The 20,687-nt window shown below is 43.2% G+C and overlaps 1 protein-coding gene across 2 annotated transcripts in view; it reads left to right on the top strand.

Moving 5' to 3' along the window:
- The first annotated feature begins 6,359 nt into the window (after positions 1 to 6,359).
- CACNB4 (calcium voltage-gated channel auxiliary subunit beta 4) overlaps positions 6,360 to 20,687 on the top strand; it is a 266,924-nt gene continuing 252,596 nt past the window's right edge. Inside the window, exons 1-2 of one of the 2 annotated variants that reach the window (XM_003907474.5) lie at positions 6,360 to 8,468; positions 9,003 to 9,086. In XM_003907474.5, coding sequence (XP_003907523.1) covers positions 8,406 to 8,468; positions 9,003 to 9,086 — 147 coding nt within the window. In that variant the 5' untranslated portion in view covers positions 6,360 to 8,405. Of the gene's footprint in view, positions 8,469 to 8,617; positions 8,777 to 9,002; positions 9,087 to 20,687 lie in introns of those variants that run through there. The other variant, XM_003907475.4, reaches the window with a different exon arrangement.

The following is a 20,687-nucleotide window of genomic DNA, read 5'->3' as shown; positions in this document are numbered from 1 at the left end:
CCAGGATGGTCTCCAACTCCTGCCCTCAGGTGATCTGCCCGTCTCGGCCTCCCAAAGTGCTGGGATTACAGGCGTGAGCCACCGCGTCCAGCCAATTTAATTTTTAATTAAGAAACACATTGTCATCTTATATTACTGAGCTCTGTGAGTTCTGCAAATCATTTTTTTTTTAACAGCTCTTTGGACAAGACTTTGACTTTAGGAAGCACTTAACAAAAGTATTTATTAAGTGACAATAAAGTTTATGAAGAGAGAATCTGTAGCTGACAAAGTGATTCAGCAGTGATGAATGTTTAGGAAAGAAGCAGAGTCTAGTAGCAGTCACTTGCTCTTGAACAGTTCATTCTCTTGAGCTCAGCTTCTCAATTTGCCAAATGTGGAGTTTGTTCTAAACAGTTACTGAATTCCCTTCCAGCTCTAAAATTTTAGAAGTTTTAAAAATAAATTTTTGTTTTGGAGTAGTTTTAGATTTATTCACAAACAATTGCTAAGTTAGTACAGAGAATTCTACACCGAATTTCCTCGATTATTAACACCTTCTCATGGTAAATTTGTCACAATTAATGGGCCAATATTATACATTATTATTAATTAAATTTCATACTGTATTCAGGTTTTTGTAGCTTTTACCTTATGTCCTTTTTCTGTTCCAGGATCCCATCCAGGATATACATCACATTTAGTCATGTCCCCTTAGGCTCCTTTTGGCTCTGACAGTTGCACAGACTTTCCTTGTTTTTGATGACCTTGACAGTTTTGAGGAGTACTAGTCATATATTTTGTAGAATGTTCTCAATTGGGATTTGTCTGACATTTTCCTCATGATTAGACTGAGGTTGTGGGTTTTCACCCCAGAAGTACCATTCTCGTCGCATTCTATCGAGGGCACATGCTATCAGCCCGACATTGCTGTTGATGTTGACCTTGATCACCTGGCTCAGGCAGCGTTTGTGGAGTTTCTGCACTCCCCGCTTTCCTGCTGTACTCTTTGGAAGGAAGTCACTATATGCAGCCCACACTTTACAGGGTGAGAAGTTATTCTTCTTTTTCTTGAGGGTAGAGTTTCTACATAAATTATGTGGAATTTTCCACATGGGAGGTTTGTCTCTTTTCTCCCACGTATTTATTTGTTTGATAATTTATTTTTATCACTATGAACTCATGGGTATTTCTTTTATACTTTGGGTTTTATTTCAATACTACTTTTATTACTCAAATTATTCAAACTTTGGCCATTGGGAGCTCCTTCAATTTGCTCCTATTGCCCTTTGACATACCCCATCATTGTGGTTTTGATTTTGGAGTTCTTTTTTAAGGCACTTACCTTACTTTCTGGCACTATAGGATACTCCAGACTCCTCTTGTATATTTCCTGCCCCAGTCCTAGAATTAGCTATTTGTCCAAGGTTGCCCTGATTTCTTCTATTACAGGATGGTCTTGGAAACCAACATCTTGGTACTAGATGTGTTTGTTGCTACTAAGGGGTCATTGCTTCTAGGCCCTCAGCTAAAAGCAAGAAAAAATATATATGTATACTAACTCATGTATATACAGCTATCTGTAAATATTTCTTTTCTTTTTTTTCTTTTTTCTTTTCTTTTTTTTTTTTTTTTGAGATGGAGTCTCGCTCTGTCACCCAGGCTGGAGTGCAGTGGCTTGATCTCGGCTCACTGCAAGCTCCACCTCCCAGGTTCGCGCCATTCTCCTGCCTCAGCCTCCCCAGTAGCTGGGACTACAGGTGCCCACCACCACGCCCAGCTAATTTTTTTTTGTATTTTTAGTAGGGACGGGGTTTGACCATGTTAGCGAGGATGGTCTCGATCTCCTGACCTTGTGATCTGCCTGTCTCGGCCTCCCAAAGTGCTGGGATTACAGGCGTGAGCCACCGTGCCTGGCCTTTTTTTTTTTTTTTTTGAGACCGAGTCTCACTCTGTTGCCTAGGCCGATGGAGTACAGTGGCATGATCTTGACTGACTGCAACCTCTACCTCCTGGGTTCGAGTGATTCTTGTGTCTCAGCCTCCCAAATAGCTATGATTACAGGCATGAGCTACCATGCCCAGCTAATTTTTGTATTTTTAGTAGAGACGTGGTTTCACCATGTTGGCTGGTCTCCAACTGCTGACCTAAGGTGATCCACCCGCCTCAGCCTCCCAAAGTGCTAGCTACCGTGCCCGGCAAATATTTCTTTTTAAAAGTTAATTTTTTTTGAGACAGGGTCTCACTCTGTTGCCCAGGCTGGAGTGCAGTGGCATAGTCACAGCTCACTGCAACCTCAACCTCCCAGGCTCTAGTGATCCTCTCACCTCAGCCTCCCAATTTGCTGGGATTACAGGCACACACCACCATGCCCTGGTAATTTAGAAAAGAAGTTTTTTGTAGGGATGGGTTTAACTGTGTTGCCCAGGCTGGCCTTGAATTCCTGGGCTCAAGTGATCCTCCTGTCTCAGCCTCCCAAAGTCCTGGGATTACAGGCATGACCCATGGCATGGGGCCCTATAAATATTTCTGTATATAGCCATCTGTATCTATTAAGTTACCCTCAAATTCATGCAGATTCTCTGACTCCAGTCCATTACCACATGGATCATTCCAGTCTCCTCTCTTTGCATCTATGTAAACTTCCACTCCAACAGTGGAAAACCTGGCCCCCATCATTCGCCATCTATGTAATGAATTGTTCAGTTCCAGTGCATACATATAGTGATTTCAGAATAGTTAACCCACACTCCTCAGAAACAATGTATTAACTGTAGTACAATGCTTATGCACAGTTCTTTTAGTCTTACAAGGCCCACTCATTTCCAGGGTTACTTACGCCAGCACCCCTTTCCTCCACATTCTTCAGTGACATTGTTTAATGTATTTGTAATACAGTTATATTCCTTTGTCACATTCTGCATTCCATCCTGATCTCTCAACATCCTCAATGATTTTCTTATTAATTCACACACATTAAGGCTTACTTTATGCTGTGAAGTTCTATAGGTTTTGACAGATCTATGTTAGGATTCCATCATTACAGTATCATACAGAACAGTTTCATCACCCTTAAAACCTCCCCACGCTCCACCTATTCAACCTGTCGTCTTCATCACCCCCTCCAGAACCACTGATCTGTTTATTGTCTTTATAGCTTTGCCTTTTCTAGAATCCCAAATAGTATATAGCCTCAGACTGGCTTTTTTCATTTACTAATATGCATTTAAGTTTTATCCATTTTTTTATGACTTGATAGCTGAATAGTATTTTATCGTTTTATCATATGATTAGACCATGCTTTGTTTATTCATTCACCCATTAATGGACACCTTGGTTGCTTCCAGTTTTGGGTTATTATGAATAAACCTATTAAACATTTGCATGCTGGTCTTTGTGTGGATGCAAATTTTCAGATCAGTTGCATAAATACATAGGTTCTCGATTGCTGGATTGTATAAGATGGTTTTGCTTGTTAAGAAACTGCCAAGAAACTGCTGAAGTATGTTCCTAAGTGGCTGTACCATTTAGCATTTCCATCAGCAATGAATGAGAGTTCCTGTTGCTCCTTATCCTTACTAGCTATTACTATTATCATTTTTATGTTTAGTCATCCTTTTAGGTGTATAGCGGCATTGCATTGTTGTTTTAATCTGCATTTCCCCTAAAGTAAATGATGTTGAGCATCTTGTCATGTGCCTATTTGCTATCTATGGGTCTTCTTTGGTAAAGTATCCATTCAAATCTTTTGTTAATTTAAATAATTTTTTTTTCCCCCAAATTTTAGAGATGGGTCTGTGTCTTAGGCTGGAGTACAGTAGTGAGATGATGGCTCCCGGCAGCCTCAAACCCCTGGGCTCAAGGGATCCTCCCACCTCAGCCTCCCAAGTAGCTAGGATTACAGGCGCATGCCACCCACTGCGCATGGCTAATTTTTTTTTTTATTATTTTTTGTAGAGATGAGGTCCTGCTTTGTTGCTCAGAATGGTCTTGATCTCCCGGCTTCTTCGGCAATTCTCTCCTCAGCCTCCCAAAGTGCTGGGGTTACAGGCGTGAGCAACAACACCCTGCTACTTTTGTCCATTTTTTATTTGAGTTGTTTATTATAAATGTTGAGTGTTTTTCTTTTTTTTTTCTTTTTTTTGAGACAGAGTCTCGCTCTGTTGCCCAGGCTGCAAACTTCGCCTCCCAGCTTCATGACATTCTCCTGCCTCAGCCTCCCCAATAGCTGCGACTACAGGTGCCCGCCACCACGCCCGGCTAATTTTTTGTATTTTTAGTAGAGACGGGGTTTCACTGTGTTAGCCAGGATGGTCTCAATCTCCTGACCTTGTGATCCGCCTGCCTCGGCCTCCCAAAGTGCTGGGATTACAGGTGTGAGCCACCATGCCTGGCCTGTTATAGTTGAGTTTTAAGATTTATTTATATATTTTATTTACAAGTTCTTTGTCTTTTTATTATCTTAACAGAGTTTTTCACAGAGCAGAAAGTTTTAATTTTAATTAAGCCCAGAACATCAATTTTTATTTTATGGCATCATGCTTTTGGTGGTGGGGTAAAATCTCAACACCAAACTCAGACTTGTGGAGATTTTCTCTTCTGTTTTCCCCTAGAAGTTTTGTAGTTTTGCATTTACACTTAGGTCTGTAATCCATTTTGAGTTAATTTTTCTGTAAGATCTGAAGATTAAAAAAATAGCTTTATTGACATATAATTCACATACCATACAATTCACCTGCTGAAAGTATACAATGTGGCAGGGTGCAGTGGCTCACACCTGTAATCCCAGTACTTTGGGTGGGCAAGGTGGGAGGATGGCTTGAGCCCAGGAATTCAAGACCAGCCTGGACAACATAAGGAGACTCCAATACTATAAAAAATCAAAAATTAGCTAGGCATGGTAGTGCCCACCTGTGGTCTCAGCTACTCAGAAAATAAAAAATTAGCTACACATGGCAGCAGTGCCCACCTGTGTTCTCAGCTACTCAGAAGACTGAGGTATTTCTTGAGCCAGAGATGGAGTCTCGCTGTGGTGCCCATGCTGGAGTACAGTGGCGTGATCACAGCTCACTGAAGCCTCGACGTCCTGGGCTTAAGCGATTCTCCCTAACTAAGATAACTCAGCCTCTTAGTTAGCTGGGACCACAGACACACCACCATCCTTGTCTAACATTTTTTTCTTTTTCTACTCATGCTTTTGGTGTCATGTTGAAGAATTTATTGCCAAATCTAAGGTCATGAATATTTACCCTTATCTTGTAATAGTTTTATATTTTTAACTCTTTTAAGTCTTTGATTAATTTTGAGTTAATTTTTATTATGATGTAAGGCAGCAATCCCCAACCTTTTTGGCACTAGGGATTGGTTTCATGGAAGATAATTTTTCCATGGGACGGGGATGGGGGATGGTTTGGGGATGATTCAAGTACATTACATTTATTGTGCACTTTATTTCTATTATTATTATATATTCACCATAATGTAGAATCAGTGGGAACCTTGAGCTTGTTTTCCTGCAACTAGATGGTCTCATCTGGGGGTGATGGGAGATAGTGACAGATCATCAGGCATTAGATTCTCATAAGAAGCCCGCAACCTAGATCCCGTGCATGTGCAGTTCACAATAGAGTTTGTGCTTCTATGAGAATGTATTACTGCCCCTGATCTGATGGGAGGCGAAGCTCAGGCCGTAATGCTCACTTGCCCCACTGCTCACCTCCTGCTGTGTGGTCCAGTTCCTAACAGGCCACAGACTGGTACTAGTCTGTGGCCTGGGGTTTGGGGATCCTTGATGTAAGGTCAGGCTTCAACATTAGTTTTTCCACTCTGGTGTTGGAGGCAGGGACAATGATGCACCTTTCTCTGAGTGACATCACCACGTTAGATGCTGAGTGTTTCTGGTAGCGGGCAGAAGCAATCCCACGTTTCCTGACTTCCTTCTCGATGAGCCTGGAGCAAAGGTGATCAAGGCCAGAGTATACTCAGTGCTGCTGTGGCCAAGGTGCAGCCTCCAGGTACAGCTGGGCAGAAGAAGGGAGCCCTCACCTTTGCCATTCTTGCTTAGAACTTAGTCTCAACAACAGGTAGCTTGGGGGAGGATGACAAATCCTGATGTTTTGTCCCTCCTAGGAAGCTGACCCTCCAACTGGGAGCTGAAGAGGTGAGGGAGCCCTGTGTTCTTGGCTGCACCAGTATAGCGTGGAGTTTCCCTCTCTGAGCTGGAAGCAGGAAGAGAGTGAGTAGGTCTTGGATCAGATACCTCAAGCTCACTTTTCTTACTGGGTTTCAGTAGGTTTTCTTGAGTGAATGTTCCTTCATTTGTTGTGCACCTTTAGGACCATTTTTAGAAATTTAAATGGTTGTATATATATGTTTTATAATGTTCACCAGTTTTGCTTTGAGCTGAGTGTACAGAGCTTCTCATGCTGTTATGCCTCTGTGGGTTCTGTTTCAGTAACTCAAAGTCAGTGAGACTGTGGACAGTGGAAAACCACACAATTCAAAGTCCAGTGCTCACACAGTAATTTAATATGCACACACATATCAGCTATCAAAATGGCTCAGAACTAAATACAGATTGGGTTGACAGTAACTAAAGCAGGGAGTCCTGCATGGTTAGACCTACCATTCCCCATAAATTCATGGAGTATCTACTATATGGAAGGAATTGGAATAGGAATAGAATAGCTAAAAATCTGTCCTGAAAATTAGGAGATTTTCACAACAACAGAACTAACAAACTAATAAACTAAGGCAGCCTATGCTAAGTTCCCAGAGAATACATGCTCCAGTTTTTCATAAGCACAAGAATTATCTGGGACTGGAGTGGTCAGAGAGGATTTCTGTGGAGGAAGAGTGAGCTGAGTCCCATTTAGAGGAAAGGTAGGATTCAGCCGGGTGTGTAGGTTGTTGGGAGGGCATATTCCAAGGAGGCGTTCCAAAGCAGAGGTGCTCGAGTGTGATTGTATTTGGAATACTTGGCTAATGATGACTAGACCTGCCTACTTGCTGGAAGGTTTGTATAGAGAGATCAAGATGGAGAAATGAGATGGAGAGTGATCAGAAATGCAAGAGAGGCTGAGTTGTCGGCCCATGGAATTTGGACTTTATCTTAGAGAAGAGTGACTTGGGCAGGATATTTTAGGAAAACGGTTTTGCCTGTAGTGTGTAGAGGGAATGAAATCTCTGCGTGTGTATGTGTGCATATGTGCACATGCACTAGAAAGCCTGGAGGCAAGGATACTAGTTAATAAGATTGTTACAGAAGTTTGGATTAAGTGACGGGATTAGGAATGGAAAGGAAGTGTCTGGTGGATGGTAAGATATAACCGGGACCTGAATAAAGCCAAACAATTGTTAAAACAAGCATGGTAGTTGTGTCTATAAACATAAAGTCCTGGAATGCAAGCTGATTTAGCGATTTGAGATAGTATGTATATTTTCATTTAAACGGAGTCTCTTTATTTTTGAATTTGCATATATTTTTCTTCCCTCTTCTTATTCCTCTCTACAATACCTCGCACTTATTCTTCCTCTCCGCAATTCCTCTCTTTTAATTCGATCACAAATTAATCTCTTGTATGGATTTACAGGAGGAAAGCAATGGCAAACGGTGTGTATGGTTGCAAGGATGAATTTCTCCCCTTGAAAACATCCATCCGCAAAGAAATGGGAGGCACAGTGACCAACTCTTGCTTCTTAGCAGGTCTAATATGACCTTCAAAACTCCTTAGGACATACTGGTCTTTGGCGGGGCAGCATCTCCCGTCAGACTCAGGCTGGCTGGGTTTCCCACGGCTGCGTGGATGTGTGTGACTCGCAGCTCTAAGGATGGAATTGCCAAAGCAATACAAAGACGCGGACGAAAAGCAAGCCACAAAACCTCATGCCTTACACAGTAGGCTGATCAGTGAAGTCGCGGAAGGTGGCTCTGCTCTTGCCCTTTTAAAATTCCAGTGCAGCAAACACACACACACACCCGCTCGGTTCTTCCCACTCCCGCCACACTGCACCAGCTTCCCTCCCCAAGTCCTGATTCATGAACCGTGCCACCTTTGTCTCATTTTAAACTGTGCAGACTATTTTAATCCTGCCACCCCCATCCCAGATTTCCCCCTCCCTTCATCCTCTGGAAGCTCTGATGTAAAGCGCTTGCTAGGTGGGAGAGCGCTTCTCCCAATCCGCTCCGGTAGGCGAGTTTCCGAGAAGCCCCCTCCCCGGGACCCCGCCGCAAGCGCGGGGGAAGCTCCTCGGTCCCTTTAAGGTGCCGCGCTCCCCGAAGTGCGGGAAGGGAGCCTGGGCGCCGGCGCGGGTCCTGGAGCCGGGTGGGGAAGTCCTGCGCCCTCCCCCTCCGTCCGCAGCCCAGCCTAGGGGGCCAGCGCCCTCCGCCCACCGCGCACGGGCTGGCCATGCGGCGGCTCTGAACGATGTCCTCCTCCTCCTACGCCAAGAATGGGACCGCGGACGGGCCGCACTCCCCCACCTCGCAGGTACCGCCCCCTCCTCCCCCTCCTCCTCTTCCTCCTCTTCCTTCCTCACACCTCCTCTGCCGCCCGAGAGCGCCCCGCCTTTGTGCCCGGCGTGCGGGGCCCCAGTCCCGGGAGTCGGCTGCCCCGCTTCCCCCACCCCTCCTCCACGTCCCTTTCTCCTCCCGCTCCTCCTCTTTCTCCTCCTTCTCTTCCTCCTCCTCCTCACCCTCCTTCAGGTCTCTGCGCTCCCGCTCCGGAGCCCGCAGCCTCCCCCAGCGGATGCCGGGGACTCGGACCCCGCACCCTGAGAGTCTTTGTTAATGGATGTGGTGGGTGCTTGCGGGCTGCTCTTCTGGAGCATCTTTTCAGCCGTCGAGGCTTGGAGTGGGTGGGTGGGGATGGGGGCTGAATTTGGGAGTCGCGGAGGAGACTTGGGTGCGGGCTCTGGGGGACCCCGGGGAGCGGGTCCGGAGGCGGACTCCAGCCGGGGGTGGTCGCCCCGCTCTGCGCTGCGGTCCTCACCGGCTTCTCTCTGGCCCCGTGTGTCGAGTCCAGGTGGCCCGAGGCACCACAACCCGGAGGAGCAGGTTGAAAAGATCCGATGGCAGCACCACTTCGACCAGCTTCATCCTCAGACAGGTAAGAGAAGGAGGAGGGAGAGCAGGATGGGGAGGAGGCCGAGCGCGTGGCGCGGGGTCCTGGAGCCGGTCGTGGCCCCCACGTGCGGGACCTGCGGGTCCAGCCCGCGCACGTCCCTTCCCGGCCTCGGCCGGTGCTCGGACTCAGTCCCTCTCCCTCTAGCCTGGGCTCTTGAAGTCTTCGCTTCCCGGCGTCTCCGCACCGCCCCGGGAAGTTAGTTTGTGCATGTGTGTGGACATTTCGGCGGGGACCTGGCTTAAGTCAGGGACGTTGAATTTGAGAGCTGGAAATATGTCTGGTTGCACCTTTGGTGCGTGGAGAAATGTCTTTAAGTCGTATAACTCGACCTAGAGTAACCAGACCCCTCGGGGCCGGCGACCTGGTTTGATTCGAGTTGAGTTAGTGGTTTCTTCTGTTTTGTCCTAATTTGAATACTCTTATCTGTCTGGATCTTGGGAGAGATCGTCAAGCTGCGGTCAAAAGAAAGACACTTTGAGCAGAAAGTTTAGTCTCACTTTAGGACCGTTTCTTGGATTCGCTTAATTAGGGAAAGACAGCCGTATCTGGTTAAATAGGAATTAACGAAGGCCAGCACTCAGCTCCCAGTCTGGGTGCGCCTTCACGTCGTGTTTGTTTTCCTAGTGCTTGCTTTCTCCTGCGTGGTTCTAGTGCGAGTTGTCTGTGCTCGGGATCGGGATCGCTGGTAACGCTGGATGCTTAGGTGCCTTTCACCTTGGCACAAGAAATTGGTCCTCAGTTTTCCAACTGTGCATGTGCTGTTAATGAAACCACCCCTGGCTGCTGGGTGCTAGAGAGATCATGCAAAAGTGAGTCACCTTGATCTTTCTTTGGAACAGAAATTGTCAGGGTGTGTCCTAGGTTTCGGGTGACCTAGGAAGACACTGGTCATCGCACCAAGAGGCTTTTATCCCAGGTCTTCCTGTGAGCTGCTGAAGTGACCTTGAGAAGTTCTTTTCCCTCTAGGTTACTCAATATTGTGTAATGTGTTTTCTAACCTATGATGGCAGCTCTGGTGTTTCTTTAGTGATTATCATCAGTTTAAACATATCAACAAGGAATGGGCTTTAGCCTCAAAATTGGACTCAGACCTCTCCTAAAAGGGTCTGTAAAGCATATTTAGATGATATTTATTATGCAGAATTTCACTTTCTGCAGAGGCAGAAATTTTGACTACCCTTTAATTCAGTGAGCACTAAGCATGTACATTATGGAAATAAATGCATTTTGGATTCCGAATTCATTCTAAAAGTGAATTCTATCCCATTTGCAGTACTTATATTGTGTATTTGATAGGGCAAACATTGTTTATCTTAAAACATCTTTCTGTTATGCAACTGTTTGAGGTCTTGCTGGTGTTTATTTTGTAGGTGCCTATTTTTAGTGGTGTTTCAATGTTGCAAATTCTTGGAACTACTAATTACACAGCAGTTCATTCTATAAACTGTTTGACTAAAACTTTTGAGTTCATCTACATAACTGCACTAATGCTTTATTCTTCCTTCCAAGCACAAACAAAATAATATTCTAATATTATTATTCTTTTCTCAATTTATGCCCATAACTGATTGAGATGATATATATGTAAGTTCTTGTAAAGCGTGCTGCTATGTGCTGGCTTGAGAAATGTTAAAAGTATTGCATGCTAAATAATTTTGGGAATAATTTAAAGCAAAGTAGGTTTTTTTGAATAAATACATTTCATCTATGAAATGGGAATTCATTGCTTTGATTAAATAGTCTAATTTAAATTTTGGAGTTAATTGTAATTGTGTTATATATACAATCTTCTTGTTTTTCAGTACAAAAATAGTACCTAATTTTTATGAGCACTTTACAACTCACTAAGTATCCTACACATGATCTCATTCAAATGACATCATACAGACTTCTGTATTGGCTACAATAAAAATCACTGAGGGATTTACATTTCTTTGATGAGATAAAGACAATGATTGCAAATGCAGTTTAACAGTAACTTTGGGATAAAATTGAAATTTTCACCCAAATGCCAAAAAATATTTTTTATGAAAGCATAACAGCTGCTTATGTTAACAGAGCCTTGGGTGGGTCACAGTGGCTCATGCCTGTAATCCCAGCACTTTGGGAGACTAAGGTGGGAGGATCATTTGAAGTCAGGAGTTCGAAGCCAGCCTGGCTAACATGGTGAAACCCCAACTCTACTAAAAATACAAAGAAATTTGCCAAGCATAGTGGTGTGTGCCTGTAATCCCAGCTACTTGGGAGGCTGAGGCAGGAGAATTTTTTGAACCTAGGCGGTGGAGGTTGCAGTGAGCCAAGATTGCTCCACGGCACTCTAGCCTGGGTGACAGAGCAAGACTCCGTCAGAAAAAAAAACAAAAACAAAAACAAAAAAAACCCAAAACCAGAGTCTCATTATTTATAGAATGATCAGTGATTTATTGATATTTGAATTCTTGATACATTGGAGCGATGAAATTTCTTGGTGCTATTTCACAGTCTGTGTGATGCCTTTGAAGAAGATAGTGAAATACCAAAAAAAAAAAAAATTGCTAATTTCTTTGTCATATTATTTACAAAAATATGAAGAAAAGCTTTCACTAAAAAAAAAAAAAAATCGATCTGTCACATTTGATGGGGAAGATTGGGCTGTTGGTGAAGCAGAGAAGGCAGTTGACAAACTCACCCAATAAGACAATATTTGTTCTTTGAGCTTGTTAAAAAGTTTCAGTATTTGTGAGAATATACATGCACATATGTGTGCACGCACACACATGCACATTTGAATTGGCTGGAAAACAAGCAGACTGAGAAAGAGAGCCTGCTTCCATTCTGAGCACTGCTCATGAAGCCCCTCAGGAATCTTTGACCTTATTTCTGGTCTACAAGATTGCTGGCCTCCACCATGGAGGTTTTGGAATGAATCCAGGGAGCAACTAAATGGCTTCTTTGAGGAAAGGTGAGAAGATGAAGTTCTTTGCCACTGAAAGGAAAGAAAGCTAGGAGTGACCCAGAAATGATCTTCAAAGTGTACACAAAGGCCTTCTTTGGAAATGTGATGAAGTGTTCTCACTCTTCATTGAGGATGAAACTCAAGAATTGGCCCAAATTAGAAAGGAATGATGTTTTACAGCAAGACCTTCGTAAGAGTGTTGCCATCATTGGAGTGGCTTTCCAAATGAGGCTGTAGAATTTTCTTTCAGGAGAGCCCTTCTTACAGGCTATTTATGAATGGATTATTTAGTCATGTTTTAAAGTTTTAGGAAACACTTAAGTATTTGCTTTGTGCCCAGCACTGTGTTAGATATTATACAGGAGGAATGAAAAGATGGATGAGCACAGCCCCCATACTCAAAGATTTTTATAATCTAGCAATGGAGACAGAGATGTCTACAAACAGTACAGTGACATGTGACAAGGAATGAGAGGGCGGGCTCAATGACCATGTACCCCGAGTATCTATTATATACCCATAAGTATATCTACCCATGTGTGTCACTACACCTACGGTTTATATGGTTGAGTACTCCAAGTTAGTCCTCTTCCCACTGGGGTTTGAAGAGAAAATCTGATCAGAGTGGGAATAGTTTGCTGACTTTTCCTTGTTAAGTCTGCTGTTATGAGGCCAGCAAAGTCGTACTTGGCCTGGTCCCTACCTGCTTCTGGCCTCATCTTGAGCCATGATCTCTTAGCTCTGGACACAGAGTTTGAGCACACTGTCCTCCCTCTTGCCACTGGTCCTTTGCATATGCTGAGCTCTCTGTGTGACAGGTTCTTGCCCTTCCTTCTGCCTAGTTAACTTTTAATCTTCCCTGAGATCTGGGAATTTAGTCTTCACTTCCTCTTCTAACCTTCCTGATAAAGTCAGTTCCTCAAGTAGGGGCTCCCAGAGGGCCTTGTGCCAGTTTTCAGTAGCACACCACTTTTATTTAACATGTACTTAGATTTCTCTGTTACATTCTGTCTCCTCATCCAGATGCATTCCACGAGGACAGGGCCATGCCGGCATTTGATCTTTGTGTTCTCAGTATCTAGCATAGTATATGTTCAGTAAACATACAGATGCGTTCCACGAGGACAGGGACATGCCGGCATTTGATCTTTGTGGTCTCAGCATCTAGCATAGTATATGTTCAGTAAACATACACTTGAATGAATGAAGCCATGGATGGATGGAGGACTAACTTGATATATTTTAGGCATGAGGTTCTGCTCCAACATTAAATGCTTTGTTTAGTGGGGAGAAATTGCCTCCTAACAAACTTCTCCCAAAACTCTGTGGCTTAAAACAACAATATATTTTCATTTCTGTGTACTAACCAGACAGTTCTGCATTGTGTGATATTATATGGGCACTGGGATGACTGGAAGGTCCAGAGTAGCCTCACACATGAGGTTGGCAGTTGGTGCTGGCTGCCGGCTGCGAACTCAACTAGAGCTTTTGGCAGGGGCTCAGTTTTCCTCCACCTGGGCCTCTCAACATGGTTGCTTGAGCTTCCTTAATATGGTGGCTAGGTTCCAAGAAGTGAAGGCTGAAGCTGCAGCTCTCCTAAGACCCAGTTTCGAAAGCTACACTGTATCACTTCTCTTGCAACCTCAAGTCCAAACATGTCCAAGAGCCTGCCCAGTTGCAAGGAAGGAGAAAACAGACTATCTTTTGATGGGGTGCAACAAGGTCACATTATAAAAGAGCATATGGGTAAACACACACACACACACACACACACAGAAAAACAGCAAGTCAAATTCAGTGCCAATAGTATAAACAGGAATTCAAAGATTATTCAATTTATGTAACAAATTACAGAAAAATATATGTTAATTTCAATGGGTGCCAAAAAAGTATTTGATAAATTTTGTAAGTTAAGAATAGAGCATATCTAGAGGCACATGGTATAAAAAAAAAGAATAGAAGGCAGCTCCCTAAATCTAATAAAAATTATCTACTAAAATCCACAGCAAACATCACATTGAGCAGAGAAACTAGAAACAACATATGTATGCAGCAGTCAGTAAAAGAGCAAATAATGTACATTGGGGTCCTCTTTTTTTTTTTTTTTTTTTTGAGATGGAGTCTCACTCTGTCGCCCAGGCTGGAATGCAGTGGCATGATCTCGGCTCACTGCAACCTGTGATTCCCTGGTTCCAGGGATTCTCCTGCCTCAGCCTCCCGAGTAGCTGGGACTACAGGCACCTGCCACCAGGCCCGGCTAATTTTTTGTAATTTTAGTAGAGACGGGGTTTCACTGTGTTAGCCAGGATGGTCTCGATCTCCTGACCTTGTGATCCACCTGCCTCGGCCTCCCAAAATGCTGGGATACAGGCGTGAGCCATCGCGGCCGGCCACATTGGGACCCTCTTATCCATGGTTTTGCATTCCCTGGTTTCAGTTACCTGTGGTCAACTGAGGTCTGAATGTAGGTGAGTACAGTACAGTAGATATCTTGAGAGTGAGAAAGAGACTACATTACATATAAATTTTATTATGGCATATTGTTAACATTGTTCTATTTTATTATTAGTTATTGTTGTTAATCTCTTACTGTGCCTAATTTACAAATTAGACTTCATTTTAAGTATATATGTATAGGGAAATACATAATATATATATAGGGTTTGTTACTATCTATAGTTCCAGGCATCCACTGGGGTCTTGGAATGTATCCCCCGCAGTTACGGGGGGACTACTATATATTATACTACAGAGTACTATTCAGCCATTAAAGAAAAAAATGAAGCCACCCTGCATGTAATGATATGGAAATGCATTTAAGTGAAAATAATAAGTTACAGAATAATGTATAATAATATTTCATTTAAAAAAAGAGCATGTGGAATGGAAGATACGGTTGCAGCCATTGTTGGAACCATCTACCTTAGAGCAAGAAACCTCGTATTTTTAAAAGTATGCTAATCAGATGATCGTTACAATAATTCAATGAACCGCACTGTATTTAGAGATCTAAAACATTCAGATTTTTAGGTTCATACTAGAATAAAACAAGTTGGCAAACAAATTCTTTAGGTTATAATTTGAGCACCAGTTATAGATATGTTTCTCTGATGAAATGCAAATTCATCAACAGAAGGTATATGCTTTGCGCATAGCTCTGAGAATAATCATATGTCTAGAGGCATGCATATATGCAAAATGTATCCATAAACTTAGAATCACAGAATTTTAGAACAGGAAGAGATTGCAGGAAGAAAATACTTCAGTCTCTTTTTTCAGATGAATAAAACATAGGCCCAAGGACATAAAGGTCACACCAATAGATAATGGTAGAACAGACACAAGGGATCCTGGCTCAGACTCTACTCTTTTTTTTCACCACAGTCCACTTTATCCCTGGATAAACAAGCCAAACACACAAACTCACATAGGTGTGGATACATGCAAGGACATATGGAGCTTATTCCTCTTAGATCCTAGAAATGTTCTGAATCTGTGTGGTTGCTTGAAGAACCATAGCATCAGTTGAAGAATTTAGAGACTGTGGTTTCTTCCGAGTTCTATCATGGGTGGAATTTTTGTTTGCTTGGTTAGCTTCTTGTAGGATTATTCCTTCCACCTTCCAGTCTTCTACCAATTCCTCCCACTGGCTGAGCCTCTCTAGAAGCCCACTGACCTGGGATTCTGGGAAACAAGCTGCAGGCTGTGGTCCCCTGAGATAGACAGCGGAGCAGTGGAGGGGAGGAGTGGATCTGAGGGAAACAGCCAAGGAGGGGCACAACCAGTTATATTTGTTTATTTTTGTTTGAGAAGGAGTCTCATTCTGTTGCCCAGGCTAGAGTGCAGTGGCACAATCTTGGCTCACTGCAACCTCTGCCTCCCGGGTTCAAGTGATTCTCCTGCCTCAGCTTCCCAAGTAACTGGGACTACAGGCGCGCGCCACCACATCTGGCTAATTTTTGTACGTTTAGTAGAGACAGGGTTTCACCATGCTGGCCAAGCTGGGGCACAATCATTTTTATATTTTAGCTGCATGGAAGACAGTAGTGAATCATTTTCATCTGCAAAGTTGGGAGTTTCTACTTGCTCTGTAAGTAGACCTTCCTTTCTAAATGGTGTAATCCAGTTACAATGAACTTTTAAAAGTTCACACTTATTTCCTTTGTGAGTTTTTGTGCAGTGAATCTTCCCTTGCTCTGATAGAGCAAGAAAGAACTCTGTCCCTCTTGGCAAACTGTACTTCTTCTTGTTTTGGGGCTTAAATAAATTGAACTGAGCTTACAAAGAAAGAAGTATAATTACTGGGCAGCTAACCCATTAACCAGTCATTTTTACTTATGTCTGAGTCTCTGTTCTTGATGGATAGAATTGCCAAAATTTCATTTCTTCTTCTTTTTTTTTTTGGGATGGAATCACTCTGTTGCTCAGGCTGGAGTGCAGTGGCGCAATCGCAGCTCACTGAAACCTCTCCCGCCCAGGTTCAAGCGATTCTCCTGCCTCAGCCTCCCAAGTAGCTGGGATTGCAGGCACCCGCCAACACGCCTAGCTAACTTTTGTATTTTCAGTAGAGATGGGGCTTCACCATGTTGACCAGGCTGGTCTTGAACGCCTGACCTCAAGTGATCCACCTGCCTCAGCCACCCAAAGTGCTACGATTACAGGCGTGAGCTATCACACCCAGCCCTAAATTTCGTTTCTGTAGAATAAATATTTATCCTTTAATTTAGAATGGTACGATTTTATTGAAACTTAGATATGTTCTGATTCAGGTTTTAATTTTTCTAGAAAATTATAGGAAGCTGTGTGGAAATGTAAACTGAAAATGACTTTGGCTTTGGCCCTCTCCCCTTAATTGCTCCACCTGCTGCCCCAGACAGGGTCAACCCTGGATATTAAGGAAGCAGAGACTGCCCTTTCAAACAAGGTTTAAACAAAAGGCAATGCTGTTTAATGGGTTTCCTTTGGCCACTCAAATCTGGGTCTGACCCATTTTTCTGGGTGTGGTCTTGGCATTGTCCATACTCATCTTCCTCAAAGCTTGGCCCATTGTTGGTCTCATTTCTGAAGCTCTGACTCAGAATAAAGCATAAATCCTAACCAGGGTGAGCAGCTTGCAACTCACTCAAATTCATGAAGACTCTACAGACATGTGGTGAGTGGGGCATGCAGGTCCCATTCTGCTCAGTAGCCCTCTGTGTTTGGCCTCTGCTTGCTTTCTCTCTCTCTCTGTGTCTTTCTTTCTTTTCTTTCTTTGTCGTGCTCCCTGCAGCCTCAACCTCCTGTGCTCCCGTGATCCTCCCACGTCAGCCTATAAGTAGCTGGGACTACAGGTGTGCACCACCAAGCCTGGCTTTTTTTTTTTTTTTTTTTTTTTAACTTTTAGTAGAGATGGGGTCTCACCATATTGCCCAGGCTGGTCTCAAATCCTGGGCTCAAGCAGTCCTTTCACCTCAGCCTCCCAAAGTGTTGGGATTACAGGCATGAGCCACTGCGCCTGGCTCTGCATGCTTTTTAAGCCATATTTTGGAACAGAGAGCTTCCCAGAACAGTGCCATCTCTCTATTTGCTCTTCCTTTGCTGGAGCTTTCTTTCCCACAGAGCGTGTGGGCCGAGAATGGGTGACAGGCCTCAAAACATGTATCCTCCAAGATGATCCTTCAGTGGGGTGAGCCTGGTGTAGGCTGAGCTTCTGGACTGTTTTTCACTTCCACTGAATCCAGTGTGTTGCACAATTATTTCCTTTGTGGGCCATGGTAAGACAAAGCTTGCAAAGCACTCTTTGACCATCCCCAGGAACCCACTCTGCTATACCTCTCCATCTTAGAATACATCAATGGATAAGTCTCAAGAAGAGCTGGGCTGTTATCCTCAACAAACCCCAATCCAAACACACTCTGGTTGAAGCAGTCAGTACTGTCCTGCTTTTGCACAGTTGCCCTTGTACTTAATGAACCAAGAAATCAATGAGGTGAATCCAGTGTTCTTCACTCTATAAGAATGTCAGTTCTGAACTCGACTACGTGGACACATCAAGAATTTCACATGGATTTAAACATGTGTACTGTGAGGAGGAAGGAGGGCACTCAGGGAGGTAGGACTGGAAGTAGAAGCCCAAATTCATGAGAAAGCTGAATTATAGACTCAATTTTAAGGGAATACTGTAGCTTTACTGCTTTCAAGTAACAATGACAAGCTGTGTGCTAGGGCACCCTGCCTTCAGAAATAGATGAGGCTAATGTATTATCATCTGGTTTGAATATAATCAGTGCTTTGGAATTCCTTAAAGATAGTTCTCATTTCGAGTAGAGTAAACATGCGCCTTTATAAATTTCCCTATTTTCTTTAACGTGTCTTTTCTTATTACACACATAAATAGAGCAGAGGTAATTACTTGAATCTGAAGGGATGGCATTCATGATTTGAAAGCATTAGTTAGGTAAGGGCTATAAAACTTATTCAACGGCTCCTGAATTTTTCTGGTCATCTCACTGTAATCATTTGGGTGACAAATCGTGTCTATTTCATTTCTCATTTTCTGTTCTATGTTGATGGATGTATCTTTCTCCAGGGTTGCAGTTTAATTTCTGTTGTAGCATTTGTTCTGGGAGTAAATATTTTGTAAGCCTAAACTTGAAAAGAATATGCATTTTCTGGGTTGTAAGATCACTACAGGTGGTTAGCTTTTATAGTGCTCACTGTGTCCATATATTATGATGAGATTTTAAATTCCTTATGGAAATTTTTTTTAGCAGTTTCATTGATAACATATGGAAAATCTAGCAGTAATGGAAATGCATAGTAACTTGTGCAGATAAATTTATCATCTTCCTTTTTTTCTTCTTAAATGACCCAATGCTATTGCTAACAATTCAATGCTGATTATTGTTTAGAATCAAACAGGTGGGTAAAATGATCATTGTTACCAGTAGAATGTTCCTTAGTCACTGCTTTTTAATTTGCCCTGTGTGTGTGTGTGTGTGTGTGTGTGTGTGTGTGTGTGTGTGTGTTGAGAAGTGGGGAAGGCATTCTTTTTTTCAGGCATGTCATAATCTAATATTTTCATGACTTGGAGAAGAAACCTGTCCCTGTTAGCAGTCATTCTGCATCCTCTTCCCCACCTCCCAGCCCTAGGCATCCACTAATCTATTCTCTGTCTTTATGGATTTACCTACTCTGAACATTTTATATCAATGGAACCATAAAATCACATGTGGTCTTTTGTGACTGCCTTCAGATTTTTTCTTTTTCTCTCTCTGTTTCTTTTTTTAGACAGGGTCTCGCTCTGTCACCCGGGCTGGAGTGCAGTGGCGCAATCACAACTCACTGCAGCCTCGAACTCCTGGGCCCAAGTTGCCTCAGTCTCCCAAGTAGCTGGAACTAAAGGCGTGTGCCATCATGCCTGGCTGTTTTTCTTATTTTTTTTGTAGAGATGGGGTCTTGCTATGTTGCCAAGGCTCAAATTTTTTCATTAACATACTGTTCACACCAGCCCGAGAAGTTTCAGTTGTAGCTGTGTAGATGTTGGCGTGAGGATAGAAATAGACTTGCCTTACCTTAAGTCAATGTCAGAGATGGCTTTTCAAGTCACAGTGTTGAATGGGATGGATCATATTCTTAATTATGTTGAAACTGCAGTCTCAGCTCATAAAGCTGAATGTGTTTTTTTTGGCAAAATTCTTTTTTTTTTGAGATGGAGTCTCACTCTGTTTCCCAGGCTAGAGTGCACTGGCACAATCTCAGCTCACTGCAACCTCCGCCTCCCAGGTTCAAGCGATTCTCTTGCCTCAGCCTGCCGAGTAGCTGGGATTACAGGTGTGTGCCACCATGCCTGGCTAATTTTTATATTTTTAGTAGAGACGGGGTTTCACCATGTTGCCAGGCTGGTCTTAAACTGCTGACCTCAGGTGATCCGCCTGCCTCAGCCTCCCAAACTCCTGGGATTATAGGCGTGAGCCACCATGCCCAGTTTTTTTTTTTTTTTTTTTTTTTTTTGAGTTAGAATCGCTCTTGTTGCCCAGGCTGAAGTGCAATGGTGTGATCTTGGCTCACTACAACCTCCACCTCCTGGGTTCAAGCAATTCTCCTGCCTCAGCCTCCCGAGTAGCTGGGATTACAGGCATGCGCCACCATGCCCGGCTAATTTTGTATTTTTAGTAGAGATGGTGGTTTCTCCATGTTGGTCACGCTGGTCTCAAACTCCCAACCTCAGGTGATCCGCCCACCTCAGCCTCCCAAAGTGTTGGGATTACAGGCGTGAGACACCGCGCCCGACCACAAAACTCTTTAACCTGCATGGAAATCAAACCCCTGACTTGACTTCTTGTCATCATGGAGTGGCTCCCATCTATAGAGGGGGGTGGTTTTTATAGTAGGATGTGATCGACAGGATTAAAGAAAAGTATATGAACAATATAAATGGTTATTGTTATCATTTTCAATAATTTCTAGTAATAGAAATATCTTGGGTGCTTACAATTCAAAATGCTTCTTTTAGTTTATCTAGATGTTCATAATAACTCAGCTTTGGTAATTATAACATTTCTTTCTTGAGAAATACAATTAAGGAGAAAGCAGAGTGCTTGAGTTCCAAGCTAAATACAATATTTACGGGAATTATTAGGTATATAAAACTGTACTCTCTATGTGGC

Source organism: Papio anubis, chromosome 10, assembly GCF_008728515.1.
Source record: "Papio anubis isolate 15944 chromosome 10, Panubis1.0, whole genome shotgun sequence".
In the NCBI taxonomy this organism is placed as follows: Eukaryota; Metazoa; Chordata; class Mammalia; order Primates; family Cercopithecidae; genus Papio; species Papio anubis.
This window is presented reverse-complemented; position numbering and strand designations above follow the sequence as displayed.